This window comes from Egretta garzetta, unplaced genomic scaffold (genome assembly GCF_000687185.1).
Source record: "Egretta garzetta isolate BGI_Z169 unplaced genomic scaffold, ASM68718v1 scaffold30, whole genome shotgun sequence".
In the NCBI taxonomy this organism is placed as follows: Eukaryota; Metazoa; Chordata; class Aves; order Pelecaniformes; family Ardeidae; genus Egretta; species Egretta garzetta.
In genome coordinates this window covers 7,645,083-7,666,743 of record NW_009258383.1, presented here as the reverse complement: position 1 = coordinate 7,666,743, position 21,661 = coordinate 7,645,083, and the positions used below count along the sequence as shown (strand labels likewise).

Here is a 21,661-nt window from a genome sequence, read left to right as displayed (position 1 = left end):
ATCAAAAAATAATCTTCCCAAGTTTTTAAGTTAATGTTAGAAGGCCATCATTACATTCCATAATTAATTTCAGAGAAAATTGAAACTGAAGCGCCAAATTAGTATTTAAGTAGTATGATGTAAGATCAGTTTAGTAGGTTTTCAAGAAACTATCAAGGTATAAAGAAAACATCCACTCTTTTCAATTCTTCTATTATAACTTACTCTCATGGTTTTGTGATTTAACTAGTCTTTAAATATAGCTGTATGGATTCTGTGATCTGCACTGTAGAAGTGTAAAATAACAAAAAGCAAAACAAATGTTAATGCTTTACTAAGACAATGAAAATAGTTCAGATACATTTCCATCTTTTTCTTTCTTCTCTAGAATTTCACCGGGAGATAGCTTGTTTGACAAGACACCTGCTTCTTTAACACCTTCTAGAAAAATAGTCTTCTGTGACTGCACACTTGAAGATACTGGATTATATCAATCAGTGAATAACCTAGAGACAGGTTCTCATTCAGAACTTCCTCTGTCTTGTAAAGAAAGTGAAAATGGTAGATTTCTTTCTTTGATACCAGACCTGGACGTCACTGCTGAGTATCTCGGCCCTGTTGATCTTGTCAGAGGCTTAAAGAAACGTTCGTCTGCACATGAAATGGATTCATCTACACTTCTGCAGAGGGAGGATAACCAAACCAAACTTCACAAATCATCACTAGTAAACACACGGGTCTCTGCAACCTCAGTGGAAAATACTGGTGTAGAAAGAGAAAGAACCTCAAGCTCAGGCATTAAAAGAAACTCTCACCATTACAGTAGTCGTCTTCACGAAAGTCAGTCTGTTGCAAGTAGGGGGAAGCGCCAAAATTATTATGAATACCATCCGGCATTTCTATTCCAAAGTCTTAGCCAAACAGACTTAGAGGGATACAGTTATTTTTTCCCAGAGGACCACGCTACTGACACAGATGAAAAGTTTCTTCCCTCGTGGCCCACACCTTCTGGCCTCACTGAGTCTAGTGCTTTGTTACTATGCCAGCAGGCGATAGCTAATTCCAGTATAGGAAGATCCTGTGGTGGCCTTCTTGGCCGGCGAATAGAGGATGCAATCAATATGTGTGTTAAAGATCTGCTGCTGAAAGATGACCTCAGTTGGGCAGAAGCTTCCTTGGCTCTTCTAGAGAATGAATGTGAGAAAAGAGTTTTAGAAGAAATTAATTTCAACCACCAGGAACTTGAAGGGTCGATTGAGAGCCTGCTTATTGCATTGAAGTGTCCCAGTCTCTGCAGTGGTAATGGGGAATGTACAGAATGGGGCTGTGCATGTTTTCAAGGCTATAGCTCATATGACTGCAGCATACTGTCTGGTAAGTGGGGAGGAAAAAATGAGATTGACTTAAATAATGTTCTCAATGTTTGTGCAACATACATTTATTTTGCTGCCTTTCTCTCCTGCTTTTGTACACTGACAAGGGTTCCCTACAGTGGTCCTGTTCGTTATCCAGCAGTTTAGTTCCAGTTTAATACAGCTGTAATTGTTTTCTATTCAGCCTTCTTGTTTCCGAAGGGCAATACATGGGCTTAGTTTCTGCTATGTCAGATTTAAAAAATTTGCCACTTGGTGAGTTTGCAATCCAGAGTATTGCCCCAAGAGATTAGCGATGTTTTCACATGCTGTCTTCTTCAGCAAAGATCTGCCACATCTATCCATTGCCTAATTTTTTATAGTCTATGTGATCCTGCTTATTAACTGTAAGTGGGATGTTTCTGGTGATGTTACATCTCTGTAAGCTAATGGTTAGATGTGGTGAAGAATTGATGGTGAAGAAAAAAGAGCTACAGCAAGTAGAGCTGGGCAGGTGGTTGGGTTTTTTTCAGCAAATAAGACCTTCACGAAAAATTCAGTGAAGCAGGGACACTGGAAAAATATGAAAAGTATTACAAAAATCAAAACCTATTCAAATTTGTTTTGCAATGGTGGTTCTGGTTTAGTGACCTATTTAAAAGCAAATAGAGACAGAGGTAAGAGAATAATAAATATTTTATTCCTCTTGAAGTCAAATAAACTGGTTTTGCTTCATAAAAACTATTTTTGAGTGTTCTAATCTTTGTTCAGTTTATTTCCTGAAATAACTTCCACCTGAGATGTTTTTGTTTAGTCTTTAAACAAAAAATTCCCATTATAAATTATTGCATAACTGTAGCCTTTCCAGTTCCTATTACTAGCACCTGAGTTTCATTTAGATTTTATTCTGCAAGTGTGGTATAAAGAACCATAGATGAGAAAGCAAAACACATATTCACGAGCATTTGTTTTCAGATAAATATTTTCTCTGCTTTATAATATTCAAGTTCCAAGACAAGACAAGCTTTAAAGTTAAGATTAATTTTAACAATAAAAAGTGTTTCTGTTTATGCCTTTCTTCAGCTGGGTCCAGATCTTGTTGTTTACTTCGTTTTCTTAGCTGGATAGAGAAATAAGCATATTGCTTAATGTAAATGCATTTGAATTAGTTAATATACTGACATTCATTGTCTAATCTATATTTCGAAGACCAAGCTCCAGAAATTACAGAGCTGGAGAATGCTGGGCTGTGCGATATTCGACAGTATGACTGCACATCAGTGAGAGCTTTTGGACATGGCTTCAGGGAGTCATTGAATCTGAAATGTGAAATTGTCAAATTACAGGTAGGTCTCCCTGAATAGTAACAATTACATTTTAAACTTCTCCGAGAACAAGGGAAAAAATGTCTAACATATTATTCATTGATGTGGGTACAACCCAATGCTTTAGTAGAAGCTAAAAGCAAAGGCACTCAGCACTTTGCAGCAGACACTCAAGTCTTCGCAAGATTGCCATTTCCTCCATGATAAGAGAAATACAAAACATAATGGGAATGTTCAGCAGCCGACAGGGAGATAACAGCATACGGCAGCTATCCATCAGAAAAGGGCAAGGGCAGCCCTATTAGTAATGACCAGTACGTCGTCGTTCGGTTTTTTAAGTGCTTTTGGAGAGAAATTGAAGTACCACTTCTTTGAAAAAGGACAGCAAGGTTAAAGGCATTACTAGATTTCTGTCTCCAATCTAATGCTTGAAATAGCCCTTTTATAAACATAATAAATCTGTTACGAAAAGAGAGAGGCATTTTTGATCTGTTGTCCATTTCCCTGGGGTAGAATTCCATGGCTATTTAATGATATATGTCAGCTCTATACCCCAAGTTTGAACAGGAGATTAAAATGTTGCACTGTAAACCAAGAGGAATCTGTATAGAGAGACTGTCGTTACTCAGACCTAGAATTTGCTCAAGGCAAATATACAAGCAGTTTACAAGTGTTGGCCTGGAACACACCATCGGCAATTACAAGTTTTTATGTCATGTTAGACACAAGAATAAAAAAAAAGCTTTAAAGTAAAATTGGGTTTCACTGGTGTGGTGATTGCAGTGGGGGTGGAGATGGTGAAAGGAGAACCATTCAATGGGAAAATTTTGTTCCTGAGACAAAAATTTTCATTAGCTAGTTCCAGGAGATGCTAAAATTATTTTGACAGATTAAGCAATGTTGACTATAGATTTTTCTTAAAGGCAACATGTATCCACTCATTTGCAAGTTGGCTTGAAATGATCAAGTCGAGAGGAAGTTTACGCTCCATTAGGTTAAAAGACTTTTACACCAAGCTCACAGTGAGACAGTTATTGGGAGTTCACTTATCACAGTTTGAAATCTCTCAGTTTTAACTCACGACAAGATATTCTGATATAACACTGTATGTGGTGGTGTGTTTGGCTCCCAAATGCAGAAACTTTCTATTTAATCACTTTATTGATGATCTTCTCACTGACAAGAGCCAGGTTAGAAAATGAACACTACTGCTGTTATCTGCAGTTGAGGAGGAAGCTGAGAATTTTTTTCTGTGAAAATACAAAAGAAAGAATGTTTGGATTGTTCTGTTTTGTTTGTTTAATTTCCAGGCCAGAGTAATAGTGACTTTATGCAAATGTCAGTGGACTTGCAACAGTATAGAACTCCACATACATATTTTCACTTTTGAAAGATTAGATCAAATTCTTTGTCCCTAGGCTGTCCTACCATGTTTAGAAGGATGTAGGTCTCGTGCATGATACTAAAAGAAGTGGTTCAGAGAATTCTGTATTGAAGTACCTTCACAGCTGCGGGACTACTGCACATCTCTTGATAGAGGTTTGGGCGGGACGTGGCCAAGGAACCTACGATTACACAGATCCAGAATTTACTAAGATTTTTATGAAGGATGAGAGTGGATTTAATTTCCCCAAAATGAAAATACAGATTTGGTTCCTTCTTATTTACGTTGAACTGCAAAAGTAAGTTTTTCTAGCAACCTAACGAGCTAGAATGCTGGTAGATCTGAAGGTTTTTTTAATTGGTTTTTGAAAGGTTATTATGTTTCTGAAAAAAATATGTGAACTTGCCTCCAGTTAGTCACAAAAAGTTTCTGGAGAAATAGATTGCATCATGTTTTAAAGGTTATGGTACTAAATGCACTTAAAATGACATATTTAGAAATATTTAGCTGTTACACTTTTACTCACCCTTGCTGTGAATTCCTTAACAGAGCATAGGGCGAAAGAGAAACAAAATAATGTTAGGTTGGAACCAAAAGAGCTCATATGTCTTTTCAGCAAATGTTTTTATTTTTCTGTTTATTTTTCTGCTTGGAAAAAAAAAATAAAAATGCAAGGCCTTATCAGCAGATGACTCCTCAGGTCAGGATTGGGATTGAATAAATGTCTTGATTGGCTCCAGTAACTGAATAAATGTGTCAGCTTGGTAAAACCTAGTCAAGCTCAAAATTGTTTTGATCTTGCTGTTCATTTGATTCTTGGTCTGTCTGGATTCTTACTTCCATCTAGCTTTATTTTCAGTATGCTTGTCCCTGCTTCCACATCAATATTTCAGTCAAATAGTATTATTATCCCTATTCTGTTACCTTGAACTCTCAAGATAGATCCTTGGATGACTTGTCCTCACTGCAGTTTAGAAGAAAGGTCTACAGGGTTAATGGTGTAATCTATTGGCTTGTGCAAGGGCTTAATGGCTAACAGCCAGTGTTCCCCCAGCACCCAGAATAATACCTGAGCCCTGCCAAAAACCTCATCTGTTCCTTCGAGTAGAGCTTGTGCTCTCATGGGAGCAGAGATGGAGAGGGATAGAGTCATTTACACATCAGATCAGTGCTGTTAGAGAATCACCCACTGCTTAACCCTCTCATTACTCTCCAGCTGTAAGAACTGTTTGTCCTTGGCAATGCAGTGCCAAAGGGATGTGTGGCAGGAAAGACTTCTCTGCCTTTTCTTCCACAGTAGCAGGCTTAGATAGAAATCTGTGGGTGCAAATAATGATGTTTAATATTTCACACTGCATTCTAATCCAGAGACATTAGACTTGTTCAAACACTGTGTAATGCACGGGTTTTTTTCTCTGATAAAAATGTTTTCATAATTTATTTCACTGAAAAACAGATTTTCTGTCTTAACATTTAGTATAATGATAGACAGTGGATTCCCGGAGAACCTCTAACTATGCCAGCTACCTTCCAAAATGCCAGGACTGTCGACTGCCAGTTACCAAATGATGGCCATCACTCTGATGTTGTGGATCTGGTTGATGATAAACCCATTGCCAGGTGGCAAATAAAGGTACTCACAGAAATTTCAAATATTCTCTTGCAGATATTCCTATCAAGATGAAAATATATTACATAGATATTATCCCTTTATTAATGACACTAAAGGTGGAACTCTGCTTGCTTAACTTGGGGTCTCAGTTTCATCACCTAAGCTTAAGTGTGTTGAGTGCCATTTCAGAGTGTTCTCCTTCAAGTGTACTGGTAGATACAACCTGGGACTTACAGAGAGCCACGTTCTTCAGGAGTAGAAGTTAAAGGCCAGGTAGTTACCCTAGAGCACTTCAAATTACATTAAACACATTTATGGGAAAATTGAGTTGAGCCCAGTCTACGTGTATGAATCCCTGTGTGAGGTAGATATCTGAGCTCTCATACAGATTGAGTCAATAAGGTCAATAGAGCCTACACTATTCAGTTTATCTACATGTAGGTGGTCAAATATCTGCCTAGAGTTATTGGCAGGATGGATTAGATTTCTGATTACTATTGTGAGAGTTTAAATTAAGCTAAATGTAGGCATCTGTCAATGCATTGAAGCTCATGCTAGTAGTCCACGCTGGTGATACGTTGACACCTGTATGGGTTATTCCATTTTACTGTACATCTTGCAGATTTCTAATGATGGATTCATTTATAGCAACTCTAAAACAATGGTATTATATGATGGAGCCTGTCAGACATGTGAACCGCAAGAATCTGGGTTATGTACATTAAAGGTATGTATTTCATTAGTCTCTATGTTATTATGAAAATACACTTCTTTTCAGGCAGGAAAAAATCTAGAAAAATCAGCAGAATGTACCCTATTCTTGTTTCCAACATGGATTTTCCAAGCACAGAAAGATAAGCTGGGATGAGGCAATTTTGAATTAAAAAAATCAAACCAAAAGCACTTCATATAATTGCCAAATAAAACCAAACATGCTGTCAGTTGTTTGCATTTAAAAACAGCCTTAGTTGTTTAGTGAAAGTGCAGAAAAGATTAGATTTTATTTGATACTTTACAAATTCATTCAGATTTACTGTTTGATAACCAAAAATTAATGAATCACATTGTCGTTTCCCTAAAAGGAGAAAACATGCAACATAGATGGACTCTGTTTTGGTGAAGGTGACGCAAATCCAACCAGCCCTTGCTTACTCTGCAGACCTGACATATCAAAGTTAACTTGGTCCGTTGTTGAAAGTAAGTTCTTAGTATTTTTTTTAATAGCAAGAAGCTGAAAATCTACTAAGTTTTTAAATTCATGGAAATAGTGAAGTTTTAAGTTTAACTAGTCAAGTATTTCATTTAAAGCTTAGTACCCACTACTTTAGCTTGTAATTTGATCTTGGTTTTCATCTGAAGTTTCTGCTAATTTCTGAAAATGGTATTTTGTTTTACAGACCATACACATAAAAGTCAGGCTGGTTTGGGGTTTTTTTTTTTTTCCTTGCCCTGTCCCCTCCCCAGAAGCATTTACAAATAACTAATGAAAATTAACAACTGTCAGCCTAATTGGCACTTGAAGTCTTTTGCTGTTTGGCACAGCTATATCCACAAATGTTTGTCTTCAACATTTAGAAATAAAAGATATTTTCCAACAAATGACTCTGATACCAAACAGAAGGAGAATACAAACTGAATTGTAAGTGCATGTCATATTTATTAACCACTTAATATTTGGACATAATCCACATCAATGGCATAGATACGTGGCCTAAACAAATACTTGGAAGTATATCCAAGGCTGTCATGCTTCAGTCTATTTAGAAACCACCCTATGAAAAGAAGACTCAAGTCTAGATTCTTCATTTTCCTTCTCCATAGTACAAAGTTCTAGCCTGGAAGTTTTGGGTCTTTTGGCTCAGACCTTTGGATATATTGGTCCCTTCACCAAATGGGACGTCTCTTGGGGCTTTACTAGTAGCCATCTAGCCTGCCCCATCAACCCAAGTCCATAGCATCTCAAACACGAGCATTCCATCAGTGTATTCATGGGTGAATATGCTGGCATGACTTTGCCTGGATTGGGAAGGTTCCTGTATGACTGGGACTTCTGGTACCTGTCTTGCTGAATCTTGTCCTAGTTCAAACTTGTACTGAATGCCAAGGTAGCTACACCTATTCCAAAGGAGTGAAACCTGAATGAAATGAAACTCATCCAGCCATTGACTGGAATTCAGTGTTGCCAAAGTCAGAAATGGGAGAAGTATGTAAACCAGAGGCAATTCCCCAAAACCAAGGAGCACAACCTCTTCTCCAGAGTGGATGACATTAGGAACAGGGTGTCAGAATCTAAGTACTGAGACATTACAGCTTCTTCTCCTTTCATGGTTTCTCCCACAGTGGGTAGGTTCCTGCTTAGAGTGCTCACTTCACTGTAACCCAAAGCTTAGCGATCTTAATCACCTTCCTATGTCCCAGCTTCAAAACCTACACTTTCCTTGGGGCTTCTGCTTCTCTCTTTCACAGAACTTGTCCTGGTGCTGGGTTTTTGTTTGGTTGGTTTCAGCTGGTGTCTTTAGAAAACTAGTTATTCCTGCCAAACAGGATAGAGTTCAACAGTGCAGGCATCTAAATAGACTGAGACTTATTAGGGAGTAAGTTGTTGTGTGGTTAAAATCCTTCCTAGGAACAATGAGGGAATAGCTCACTCATCACCTCATGCTCAGTTTTGCCAAGATGGTCACTGCAACCTATTCCCAAGCATTGTTTAGCAATGTCTGTTCATTTGTTGAAGGAAACACCAATCACCTCTGCATTTTATGGCTTCCTGTACTGCCGTCTGCAAACTGTCTCTGCATAGTTAAAATACAGTGGTTAAATTCAATAAATTCTGAGTTCTTTCTGTGTATAGATGCACTGCATCTTTCTTGCGTAGTAGAAGTAATTTGTTGGTTATGTTGTTACAGTTATAATCAAAATATCTAGTGTTTTTCCTGTGCTATTCAATTAGAATGTAAGAGAAATAATGACATGACTTCGTTAATGGAAAGATACGCTCCTTTTAATTTTTGTAAGTATATTACAACTTTTGCTTAAAAGATGAAAGTATCTCCTTTGTTGCAGACAACCAGCCTCCAGTGCTTGAAACTTTTCAGAGTATGCTACAGACTTTTTATGGAGAAGATTTTGTATATCAGTTTTTGGCTTCAGATCCAGAGGGCTCTGCTGTTCATTTCACGTTGGATTCTGGTCCAGAAGGTGCCAGTCTTTCCCCATCAGGTCTCCTTCTGTGGAAAGCTGTGTCAATGAATCTCCATAAATTAACATTTTCTTTGACAGATGACTGCAATGCAAAGACTAAAGTAGAAGTAGAGGTAATGAATATTACAGTAAAATGACACCTACTAGTAAGATGTTTAAGATATCTTAATTACAAAACTCATTGCTAGTTCATTAAAAAAAGAAAACTGTCTTATTGGGCATGTCTTGTAGGTCAGTGTAAAATCGTGTGATTGCCTAAATAATGGCTCATGTGTGACAAACATTAATTTCCCACCTGGAAGTGGAAGATATCTTTGTGTGTGTGTGGCTGGATTTGAAGGTGATCTCTGTCAAGTGAATACTGATGACTGTAAACTTAACCAGTGTGGTATTGGCAGATGTGTGGATGGAATAAACAGCTATTACTGTGACTGTCCACCTGAACTTCAAGGTAAATTGCTACTTTATTTACACACATTGATCACATTTATTGATAAATAAGAGTTTCTAATTTTATGTCTACATTTTTTTTTTCATTTTTGAATGTAAATAGCTGTTACAGTACGAAGAAATTTTATGGTCTTGTGATAAATTTAGATGATATACTTGAAGAATTTTCTCGCATGAATACAATGGTTCTTTATGTTATGAGAGCAAGGTTCCATTGTTTTCCTCCACAGAGGTAAACTCAGCAACATGCTGAAATGTAGGATTGACAAGTTTGGTTACAGTGTGACTCCTCCTATGCCTGCAGATAAACATCTAGTCCCCATAGCCCATCATCTTCTCCATTTCCCACAATAAGCAAGATACGTGATATAAGATGAAAAAAATGTGAATAGCAAACCTAGTTAGCTGTACTTACTAGATGTACTGAAATACTTTCTTGCGCTTTATAGATGCCCTTTTTGTATTTCAGCACCTGCATATACATTCTACTTTTACCTTTTATAAATGCACTGTCAAAGGCTAGTGACACAATATTATAAAAAAATATATATATATCTGTATTTCAATGCAGGTAAAAATTGTCAAGATGATGTAGATGAATGTGTATCCAGTCCTTGCTTCCCTGGAGTATTTTGCTTTAATACTTTCAGTTCTTACTATTGTGGTCCATGCCCAAACAATCTGCGAGGAGATGGGAAGTCATGCTACGGTAAATTTTTTGGTTTTGTATTTGTTTTTCAGAAGAATGCTATTATCTTGTTGTCATTCGGGTAAAATACCTTTGGTTGTGCTTCATGTTTCTAACAGTAACTTAGAACTCTTTTCGGTAGTCGGCAAAACAGGACTGTGTCTCTGACTGTTGATGGCTGGGACAGAATCTCAGTTGATGACAACATCAGACTGCACTGGGTCACATAGTTGTAAAACACTTTTGCAGGTGACTAGAAAAAAATACATACAAAATACCTCAATTCTTTTATATCAAAGTAGAATACAATGAAATGTACTTTTTCTGCATTATTTTTATAATATGAGCAATTATTGACAAAATATTTTTCTATTAGACTGCTTAACATAGAACTATTTACCCGAATCAAGGCACTTGCCAAATAAGGTGCCCAAACATTTATTTACAATGCAATTACTGAATAACTTGTACTTTTAAAATACTCTATTAAAGATTTTTGAGAAACAATTTTTACTCTTTATCTGCTTTCTGAATTTTGAGTTATTCTTATGACTAAAACTTTAACTCTGCTTGTAATTTATTTGCAGTTGAAACAAAAGTAACTGCTAATGTGTCTTCACGTCTTTTGTTTTTAGAAAGCTTTGAAGATGCTAATGTTGAAAGAAAAGATTCCACGGGAGAAATTGAAGGGAATAAAGGTGATTTTTTTTCATAAAGAAAATGGAATTTCTGATTCACATACTGATAAGAGTATAGCTGGCAAATAAAGGTTCTAGTCAGTTTTATGTTATTCACTTCAATTTTTCAGTTTGACTCAATTTAATTAATTACTGGGGTTGTATTTTGATCTGAAAAATGAGACTGAAATGTCAATATCAACAAATCCCTCAGGTCAGTCAAGTCATTTTATTGACAGTGTGGTGTATGACATTCTTACCATTGCCTTTTGGTTTTGTGACTAACCACTGACATAAAATAGGTAACATGGGAATAGGGACATCTGCTGTATGACATAAGCGAAAGTTTATGGCATTATGTTGAATGCCATTTTCCTACTTTAACTCAAAGGAAAGGTGAAGGATATGGCAAGTGAATGTCTTAATTCCAAAACTCCGTAAGCACTGTCGCTGGCATTTCCAGCTCTGTGCCTGCTGGGGCTTTCTTCGAAGGAAATTCTTGTGTGTCTTTTCCCTTTATCTCTGAATTGTTAGTGGGGGAGGAGGAAAACTCTCTCCCTCTGCTGCCAGTGCTGGATAATTCTTCATTGGCTGCAAAATGGTTTGCCTTTCAGCAGTGGGAGACAGCACTCTGTAATAAGATTCAGTGAAGTTTAACCTTTTGTAGAGCGTTTTCTAGTACTATTCTACATGGGGTTAGGGACAGAGCTTAAGTTAGGGTGGATAATCTCCTGCAGTTTCATTTCTCCTCTGCCCCATAATGCTAGAAGCCCATGTATGGCATTCTGTCATCCTGGGATTACAGTGCCATACTCCGTTCCACAGCCCACCAGACCACCCACTTTTCCTAGGCAGAATGTGGAGAACATTTCATGCACTTTGCACTCCTTTCAATGAGGAGGCTGAGTCAGTCTCGGTTGTTATTAAAACACATGAAACATCCCACTAATAAAACCCATGCAGAAACTTTAAGAAAGCTGATAAAAAAGTTTGGCGAGTAAAACATGGCAAAACGTTTGCAACAAGATGGGCTATTATTCACCTAAAATACTGTCCATGATGCATCAGTAAGTATAAGCATGTACATACTTGTGATTAAATATCTGCTTATAGATTCTAGGCTTGTTACTAGCGCTTAGGCTCACTGGTGAACCATAAGTAGTAACTTTTCTTTAAACTCTGTTTCAGTCATCTAATTGGAAGCAGTATGTGGAGCTGGTAATTTCCTCAGACAGTAAAGCTGTTTATTGACTCAGTATGGGAAAAATCTCTGCTGTCTGCCTCATATAGGTGGTGCTTTCTCCTTATCTTCCAGTCAAGAAAAGGCCATGGTGAGGGTGGGAAAGGATGTAGCCAGAATACCTTGATCTTCTCCAATTCTGCCAGTTAGGAGCTAGGTTCTACTCCATACATATATTCTGATGTAGCGCATGGAGAGACTTCTAGAAGCACAGAATGAATGGGTTGTATGTTCTTCTGCTCAGAAGACAATTCTCGCCCTTAGAAGGAAAAGTCTCGTAATATTCCTGTACTTTCCTGCCTCCTTTCTTTCTAATATGCTGTAGGTTATCAACGATCATCCTTTGAGAAGGTTTTAAGCATCTCACGCTATATTCCCAGTTCTACAGATGTCCCCGAGAGATTTATTTCTACAGAAATGGTCAGTAGCAGCACTCTGCCAGCCTCCACAGTAAAACCAATCACTGCTTGGAGGTCACTTAATTCTCAGAGAAGTGCTTCTGTAAAACCTGCTGTTACTGGAAACATTGCTCATGCTCTCAGCACCACCAGTAGTCACCTTGCTAACATGGAAGAGAGTTCTTCAGTACGTGCTGTGATGACTGCATCTTCAAGGAGCCATGCTGTATTGCCTGAGAAGAAAACAAGGGCACAAGGTGAGGCCTACAGCTATTCTGAGGCCAGCAGGAAGACTTCTCCTAGCAGCAGAACAAATACAAGCAAAGGGCTTTCCTTGCCAAGCAAGGTATTCAAAGGTGGAAATGCTCACCTATTAGCCAAGCATAAAGCAAGTCCTTTACCTTTTGTCCTTGTTGAAGTCACTGTCCCACCAAAAGTGCTTCCAAAAGAACTGAGTGAAGTAGTGATTCCTAAAGCAGTGACCTGTACCGATCTACCCTGTTTTCCTGGCGTCCCTTGTGAGCCAAGTCAGGATGGAAGCGTCAAGTGTGGTCGTTGTCCTTACGGTTATTATGGAGATGGCTTCACTTGCAGAGGTATTACAAATAACTGCTCTAAATGCTTTGTGGAGAAGAATCTTGTGACATCTTTATAACTTGAAAGTACATTGTTACTGTGTGATCAGTGAAATGCATGGAGTATTGAATGTTCTCATTTTCATTATTAATATTGGCATAGCCTACAGGCTTTTAGTTGTATAGTTGCACTTAAAAATATTTTTCTGATGTGTCTCAGGCTCCCCAGTTATGGGCAGGGACCTAATGGATTTTGTGCAACCCGTTCATTATGTTAGGCAAGACACAGTTGTGCTGAAATGCCACGTTCATTTTCCTTATTCCTTTCTTTGTTTTCTTCATTGCCTTTCAGCAAGATGTAGACAAACATGTGGCAAAAATATGGAGTGTGTGGCACCCAACATTTGCAAATGCAAGCCTGGTTATGCTGGTTATAACTGTCAGGCTGGTGAGTATGGCATTTTGATTTACCCTGTGGCAACTCATATCCACAGATTAACGATCTGAAGATCACAGTTGATTTTTTTGCACAGCTCTATGCAGACCTGATTGCAAAAACCATGGGAAGTGCATTAAACCCAATGTCTGTGAATGTCTACCAGGATACAGTGGCTCTGCTTGTGAGGAAGGTAAATAGAATATTTTTTGCTTTTGAATCCATAAATACCCAAAGGATGCTATAAATACCTTCCATAACCGTTCATTCTGACAGCAAAGAAGTGTGTTAATTTTACTTTAACAGAACTCTTCAAGTAACATGTTGGTATATACCCCACGTTTTTTGATATACACTGTAAATCTTGCTTGTGATTGGATATTCCTAAATTTAGCTTCCACAGTAAGTAGAGGAGTTTACCAGTGAATGTAGATGCCTCTAGGGAAGAGTGGGAAGTACTGTCTGGAAATTATCTCAGATTTCTTTTCTTCAGGATGACCACCACTGTTGAGACTCTGTGTATGCTGTTGGAATTAATTGTTCTTGTTACTTATTCTTGTCAAAAGGCATTGCATACCTCTCCTTATTTTATTTCCAGTTCTTTGCTCACTGTCAATTATTAACATTTCCCTTTTTCTAAAGTATAACCAATCCACGCATCATTTTAGAGTTGATTTCTTGAACAATGTAATTCTGTATCTGCAGCACATTGTAAACCACCTTGTCAAAATGGAGGCACGTGCTTGGCCAGAAATCTCTGTACCTGTCCGTATGGTTTTGTGGGACCAAGGTGTGACACAAGTAAGCAAAAAAGCCTAAGGGAAGAATACAGAACATTTCTCCTGTTCTTCAGGAGCAAGAAAGCAAATTACGGTTTAAATTTTTGATGCATTCTGTCTAATGCTAGCAAATGACATAATACCTGTGCCCCTTTGAAGGCTCCCATACTTGAGCTTCTTGAACATCAGTTAGATAGTATTTGCATGTAGCTTTGAAAACATAACATACTATAAAAATTGCAGTTTATTTTGTGATTCACAGATGTGGAAACATTGAACTCATTGCGCGTGTGATACTACTGTCAGAACACAGATGTTCAATATGTCCTTACAGCTTTTAAACTTCTATCTTAAATTGGTTAGATGCTGGGGTACATTCAGAAGTTGGTATCAGTGAATGGCAGGTCAGAAAAACTGGGATACAGGAAAACAGAATTCAGAAACACATTACAGGGTCTGTTTTTTTTTTTTTTTTTTTTGCCTGGCATGAAACTTGGAAAATTTGCTGTGATTGTAGCTGAAAAATTGGAAGTAGTTAGTCTTACATAAATTGTCTTTTACATATTGAATTCTAGATGCTGCATTTTGGCAACACCAAATTTCGGGTAGGTTTCATACTGATAATTTTTATCATTCAGAGAGTCCAAATTCAGACATGCTGTTCATATGCCATTCACCTGAATGGACCACAGCATTACTGACCCCAAATTGAGAAAGTCCTTTGTTTGTCTCCTCCACAAATCCCAGGACTCTTCATTCCCAGTTTTTCTTGTTCTAGTTTCAATTGTGCCACAAAAAAAAAAAAAAAAATGCTGCTCTTTGTTAAGCAATACTAAAGAGAATGAGAAGTTGTCCTGAAGACCTGAAGATGTGATTCATGGTTTTCCACAGCCATGATATTTTAATGTCTTTGCTTGTTAGTCTCACGTCACTCTATGTGTTCAGCTGCACTTGCTGAAGGGATGGAGGACATTGAGTGAATTGTCTTGGAGTCCATCAAATCCATCATGTAACATGGTCTGTTTGTCTCTTAGTATTGAATTTCCCTTTATATTTTTTTTTTTTTAGAATTTATTCAAAGTTTTCTAGATTTTTAACACTGAATATAACCAGACCATGGATCATTGCATGGAAAGACATTTTATTTACCATTATAGTCTGGTGCTAGCTTTTTATAGCTTTGAGACTGGATTGATCTATGCAGCAATTCCTCTTCAACTAGAGGAATTGTATGTTATTGCCAGTGTTAATATTTGGGAAAGAATTGAAAAATGAATCAAACCTAATTTGTAACATCTCTCTCTCTCTCCCCCTGCCTCATCTTCTCCCCCCTGCCACCTCCACTTCTCCTTTGGTTTTGCCCAATTTCTTGGATCGTAGTGGTTTGCAACAGACACTGTGAAAATGGTGGTGAATGTCTTACTCCAGACATCTGCCAGTGTAAACCTGGGTGGTACGGACCTACATGCAGTACAGGTAACACTCCTGCGACTTCCATGTTCCTCGGAGAGCATCCGTAGGATCTACCATAATTTGAAATTTCGAACCACGTGACTCAGACAGCAGCGATGGGCGGCTGCTTACTGCCGCAGAGCCCCCGCACCCCCTCATCTGCTGCCAGCAGCACCTCTAGAAAGTCTAATACTGATCCTAAAATTTGGGGTGAGGATTTTATGTGAATGGTGTTACCTGCAGTTACCTTAGTTGTTTCTTTCCTGTCCTTGCAATAGAAGCACATATTTTATAGACTTTACTTGGATGTCATGCTTCCCACTCTTCCTGACCCTGTTTCTGCAGCAATGTGTGACCCTGTGTGCCTCAATGGTGGTTCCTGTACTAAGCCAGGTGTTTGCGTCTGTCCACATGGATTCTTTGGTGCCCAATGTCAGAATGGTAACCTTTTTTTTTTTTTTTTTTTTTTTTTTTTCCCCCCTCCCCTCTTAGCTGCCATCATGAGGAAATCCATGAGAAAACATTGTTATCCTAAGACACAAAATTCACAATCGAGTCACATACCTGAGAAGTGGTACAAAACAGAGATTACATTATTTTTTCGATTTTATGGCTGATTCCGGTGAATGTCCAAGGAGAAGGGAGACTTAAAATTTACCTTTTCTTCCACTCTACTTTTGAGCAGTGTTCAACCAGTTCCATGGTATATTTTGTAGTCTGGTTACTTGTGTATGCGTACAGTTGCCAACCTTGACCCCTTTTTATCTGATTTTGTCTTTACTATTGGCATAGGCACCAATCTACATTAATAAGATTTTTACAGGACAGGCTGATATTACTGAATGTCTATTTAAGCTCTCAGAATTTTAGCATTGCGCTCTTGTTTCCTAGAAGTATATCGGTAAGTCAAACAAAAAAAATGCAAGCTACAACCTTTTTTCTCCTATTTGTATCTTTTAGCTGTCTGCAGCCCACCTTGTAAGAACGGTGGTCACTGCATGAGAAATAATGTCTGTACTTGTCCTGATGGGTACACAGGCAGAAGATGTGAAAAAAGTAAGCAAGCATTAAAATCCTACCAAGATCTGAAAGTAACAAATAAGTTATTCTGTAATCAGTTAACTGTATTAAACAGCAGATGTTTTTGATTTTAAGGTGTTTGTGAGCCAAGGTGCATGAATGGAGGAAGGTGCGTAGGGCCAAATGTTTGCTCTTGTCCCTCAGGATGGAGAGGAAAAAGGTGTAACACTCGTAAGTATCTTGTAGTTAACAGGAGAACCATACCTTAAAAGTAATATATGACTAAAGGACAACTCTGTCCACACAAGTAATACAAAGTTAGTGCCAAAGAACTCAAGAAACACATTGAAAAAATAACTGTCTATAACTTGGCAGAAAAAATTAAGGAAGGAGAACTAATACCATGCAGTTCTTGGACTAAATCATGAGACCAAAATGTCCTCTAAATTCTTTTATAGCAAATAATATTTGTTTCTTTTTTAATCCTTGTCTAAATAAGAAACATCTGTATTTCTGCAAAGAGCTGAGTCAATGAAGTGAAAGAACTTCAATTTGTGCTATAGGACATAAAAGCAGATATAATAGAAAAAGTAGTACAGTGAAAGATTGGAAAACTGTGGGAACATAGTGGGAAATGATTGGAACCGAAGATGCATTGGGCATAAGCTTTTTAGGGAAGGTTGAAATAGGACTGCGGTGGTAGCACAGCTGTGGGTCACATTGTATCTTAATGAAGATATTGATGGTGCATAAATAAAATGTGGCAGCATGGATAAAAGCACAGTCTGCATGAAAATCAGCGTGAGGATGGGTGGTAGAAATCCAATAGATAAAGTGTTAGTGTCTGCTATAGTACCCACCCGAGGCTCAGATATTGATATGGCCAATAAGCTCTCTAATGGCATGGAGGAAAAACAATTTTCCCTGTATTACTTTCTGTAATTATTGGAAAGTTTTATTGAAAAAAATATTACCCATATTGACAGGGGTGAGGTATTCTTGGACACTGTGGAAGAGAGGTTTGATTATCAAATAGTCAGTTAACCAATGAGAAGTAATAGTGGTTTAGATTATGGCTTAATAAGCAGGGACGAATGTGCAGAAAAATGAGTCATAGAAAATAACTTTGGATCAAATATTCAGGAGCTGATTCACCGTGTGCTGAATCGCATGACAGACAAAAGATCTCTCGCTAAGGTGGAGGTTTTAGAAAGGTATGTTTGGAAAAAACAAAAGCTATTTAGTGGTGCTGACTTAATTCAGTATTTCAGGCTTCTGTAGCAATGTGTGATGCATCAGAGTGTCTCAATGCATGCTTTGGCTGTAGGGCTTTTTGTTTCTAGTTGCCTCTCTTCTTTAATATCCTGTTGGTCATAGATGGATTTTCAGTGAAGATGATGTGACTCTTGTGTATGGAAAGCACTCAACCTCTCCTGGGCATCCTGAAATGTAAATAATACGTAAAAGTAATCACTTGGGACATAACCAAACTTTGTGATGATGTTTGTGCAGCAATCTGTCTTCAGGAATGTAAGAACGGTGGGGAGTGTATTGGCCCGAGTACGTGTCATTGTCCTCCGCAGTGGGAAGGAATCCAGTGTCAAACACGTAAGAATGATGCGACCTGAAACCTCTTGCTTCAGCACAGTTAAGGATGCTTCAGCCATACATAGTGCCTAGAAGCACTATACCTTGGTTGTATTTTAACCCAAATCTGTGTCGAAGGCAGGATAAAGAGTAGGGATTCTTCTGCCTGTTCTGAAGCCCTCCAGAATATGATGGTAGTCTGGGACCATGGCAGTGTGGACCATGGCTTGCTCTAGCACCGTATGCTGCTGCAACAGCCCTGAGAGGCCATTGCAATATCTTGAAATAGTAAGTTGCATTAAAAAACACCTTACTGGCATCCCTTGCTCAGTCTCATTCATGCCCTCAGCATGTTCCCCTATTAAATCTGCATCAAAGCATAAGGAGGATGGGACAAGCATAAGAACATTGCTGTCTCCACATGACTGTGAAGTCTCCTTACACTATGGAGTGTTTCCCTGTGAAAATACCTATCAAGTTCTCAGCTCCTACAAGCAAGCAGAATAAGTATATAGAGATAGTAGCCACTTTTCCTTCACCAGGTTGCTTTATGAACAAAACCACATATGTACCTCTCTTGTTTTAGCTGTGTGCAACCAGAAGTGTCTGTTTGGAGGCAGGTGTGTATTGCCTAACGTATGCTCTTGTCGTCCTGGTTATACGGGAGTCCTCTGTGGGAAGAAAATTCAGGTATGTGTGGAGTCAAGACACAGAAGTTTGGGAGTCATTATCTAGTCCACTCCTGTCCAATGAAGCAGCACAAAATACAGCAAATGTGTTTTTCTAATTTCTTCCTTTCGGTCTCTGGTGAGGGAAAATTCGTAAAATCCCTAAAAGCTATTCCAGTAATTTATAGGCTCTAATACTTACAGAACTGGTTTCAACACCTAATGTAAATTTCCTTCATTTCAAATTAAGCCGATTATCTCTTGTCATTTCTAAGTGGCGGCAGCGGGAATTGGTAACTCTCCTCTTCATAACAACCACTATTCTCTTTTCCAGCATCTGGCTTTCCCATTTTAGGGAAGAGTATCTCACTACTTACTTCCACAGCTTGCATCAAGTCAAGCCCTGATCTTTTTCAGTTAATTAACTGCAATGTCTTTCAGTTCATCCCTATTTTATACAAACATTCATTACCCAAAATGTAACTCTGGGAGTAGCTTTACTTTTTGCATTATAGTGAATGATGGCCATTTCTCTGTTTTATCATGTGATCTTCTGTTGTATTCCTTTGCTTGAGTGCTGACAGTCATTCACTGAAGTAATTTAATTAAACATTTCATTACAACTTTTTTGTGATGTCTGAAGTAGAAAGCATTCGACTCTTCTCGTGTCATCTGTGATGATTCTCTTCTTTTAATTTCAACATATTTAGACACTTTTCTGGTGCCAGCAGAATTTTTTTGGTGGAGTTAGGAGATAGCCTAGCTGATTCTGGCACTGCATGCTGGGGCTGTTCTTTACATTCAGCTTTGATTATGTGCTGCTCTTCACACCTGTACTGTGTTTTCTTTCGAAAACAATTTAGTTCTTTGGTCTCCTGCTGCAGCCAAACTAGCATATGCTATCCTTCCCATCTTTCCTTTCCTTTTAGTACGTTGCCACATTATGTCTTTCTTTTAATGTAAAACCTATAATGTGACTGCTAGATGTGCGGGCATTTTTGTGAGAAATGGGTAAAAAACAGGCAAGACAGCAATGGTTTGACTTTCATCCAGCCTCAGTTTCTCCCAGTTGAAACTACAGGGAGTTCAGATCTTTTTTTCTACTTTATCAAGTCCATATGCAATGCCAACACCATTTGTGGTCAGATAGCAGATAACAGGCTAGACATGGGGCAAGTATGTTAAAGAACTTGAAACAAACAAATGCTCATACACATTTTGAAAATACAAAATTACATATCCGATGATAAGACTATAATGTTTGCAATATAGATTTCCAAAATGACCTAAAAAAAAAAAAAAGAATTTTGATTTAAATGTTTATGCCCTGGAAATGTTATATCCTGCAAAGCATTAGTATATTATTAATCTAGAAAATGAATTGCTGATCAGTCAGACAGTCCTGTATCATACACTCACCAAAACAGCCCATTTTCTTCAAGAAAAGAACAAGCTATATGCACAAATTTAACTTAACATTGTGTTTCTGCATACCAGGAAAGCAGAGATTCTTTAAAATAGTTTCTTAAAATTTTATGATAAAAATGGGCAGTGTCATTAAAGTCTCTTTTTACATTTCTTTCTTTATTTTTCTCTCCAAGGTACAAAGGCCTCATGGTTGAAGAAGAGAAGTGTATCAATTAAACTGCAATGCTGCATGGATGTATGAGACTTGAAAATAGCTAGAGGGTTGAAGGCAATTACAGAGTTTATTTAAATGAAAGGAATATCCAGAAGCATTATCTTAAGAGTCATATTACAGTCATGAATTTCAGTGAGCTTCAGTGCCACCACCTTGTAGTCATTAAAGCATACGTATATTTCTATAATTTTTTGCTACCTCATGCACAAGCCCCACAGCCTCCAATTCTTCACTGGCCTCAGATTTGATGAGTAATGCAAACCTCAAATTCTGCCGTTTGGTGATGTGGTCAACTGGACGATGAGATTTCCTTTGTGGGAACAAGATTGCAATAGCTGCTAAGCATCTCTAGGAAAGAAGGCAGCACTTCCTCGCTTGTGAATGGTACCTTCTGGTTTTAAATGTTGTTTACATACGTATTATTCGGCTGCTTAGAGATGGAAAACCAGAATGATTTTTTTTTCTTGTCTTGTATTTGCATCAAGCTAGTAGTGAAGAAGGGAGGGAAACCCGAGACAGGACTTGGCTACTAACAATGGAGGCAAGGCTGCGTGTCTGGTTAACAGTGAACCAGATGCAGAATAATTCTGGTTTATCTATGGCAAGCTTTTGTAGCCAGGAGCCAGATATGGACTGTTCTTCCCCCACCCCACCCCCCCATTACTTACCCTCAGGCAGTTGAGTACCCAGCTGCTCAATGATTTGTATGTCTGTAAGGCTCTTTTATGCCTCTGGTTTGAGATGACATTCAGTAACAGGAGGAAATTTTGTCCCTGTGTCGCTTAGAGAAATTTGGCAATGCTTTGAGCCATGCTGAATCTTAAAACGGGAACTAAACAGAGGAGGAATTTGCTGTACATCATGCTATGTGTATACATCGAATCAGCAAGGATTTGTAAAAACTTAGGAGTTTTTTCCATTATCTACTGTTCCAGTGAACTGTATCAATGCCCCTACCACCAGTCAGATAGTTTTTGAACAAATAAAATTCCAGTTTTTCTGAAGTTTCCTACAGAGGACCGCCATATTCTTCCCCTAGAGCTGTGAAAGACATTTCAGTTCCTGCCCCAACCAGCTGAGCTCTGGTAATAGATACAAACATCCCTTTATGTTTACAGTTTTGGTTTGCTGTTGGGTTGTGGTTTTTTTTAAAACCAAAAATAAATGTCATGAGTTCCTGTTCTCCTGAGCAATAT

General features: G+C 38.2%; 1 protein-coding gene across 1 annotated transcript in view; it reads left to right on the top strand.

The window, feature by feature from the left end:
- The window catches only part of VWDE (von Willebrand factor D and EGF domains), a 34,604-nt gene extending 14,159 nt beyond the window's left edge, over positions 1–20,445 (top strand). Inside the window, exons 11-30 of the mRNA XM_035896960.1 lie at positions 368–1,353; positions 2,541–2,677; positions 5,518–5,673; positions 6,275–6,379; positions 6,735–6,849; positions 8,716–8,966; positions 9,085–9,304; positions 9,875–10,012; positions 10,627–10,689; positions 12,234–12,902; positions 13,234–13,329; positions 13,415–13,510; positions 14,023–14,118; positions 15,477–15,572; positions 15,894–15,989; positions 16,509–16,604; positions 16,704–16,799; positions 18,081–18,176; positions 18,742–18,845; positions 20,425–20,445. Coding sequence (XP_035752853.1) covers positions 368–1,353; positions 2,541–2,677; positions 5,518–5,673; positions 6,275–6,379; positions 6,735–6,849; positions 8,716–8,966; positions 9,085–9,304; positions 9,875–10,012; positions 10,627–10,689; positions 12,234–12,902; positions 13,234–13,329; positions 13,415–13,510; positions 14,023–14,118; positions 15,477–15,572; positions 15,894–15,989; positions 16,509–16,604; positions 16,704–16,799; positions 18,081–18,176; positions 18,742–18,845; positions 20,425–20,445 — 3,733 coding nt within the window. The remainder of the gene's footprint in view (positions 1–367; positions 1,354–2,540; positions 2,678–5,517; positions 5,674–6,274; positions 6,380–6,734; positions 6,850–8,715; positions 8,967–9,084; positions 9,305–9,874; positions 10,013–10,626; positions 10,690–12,233; positions 12,903–13,233; positions 13,330–13,414; positions 13,511–14,022; positions 14,119–15,476; positions 15,573–15,893; positions 15,990–16,508; positions 16,605–16,703; positions 16,800–18,080; positions 18,177–18,741; positions 18,846–20,424) is intronic.
- Positions 20,446–21,661: the final 1,216 nt, after the last annotated feature.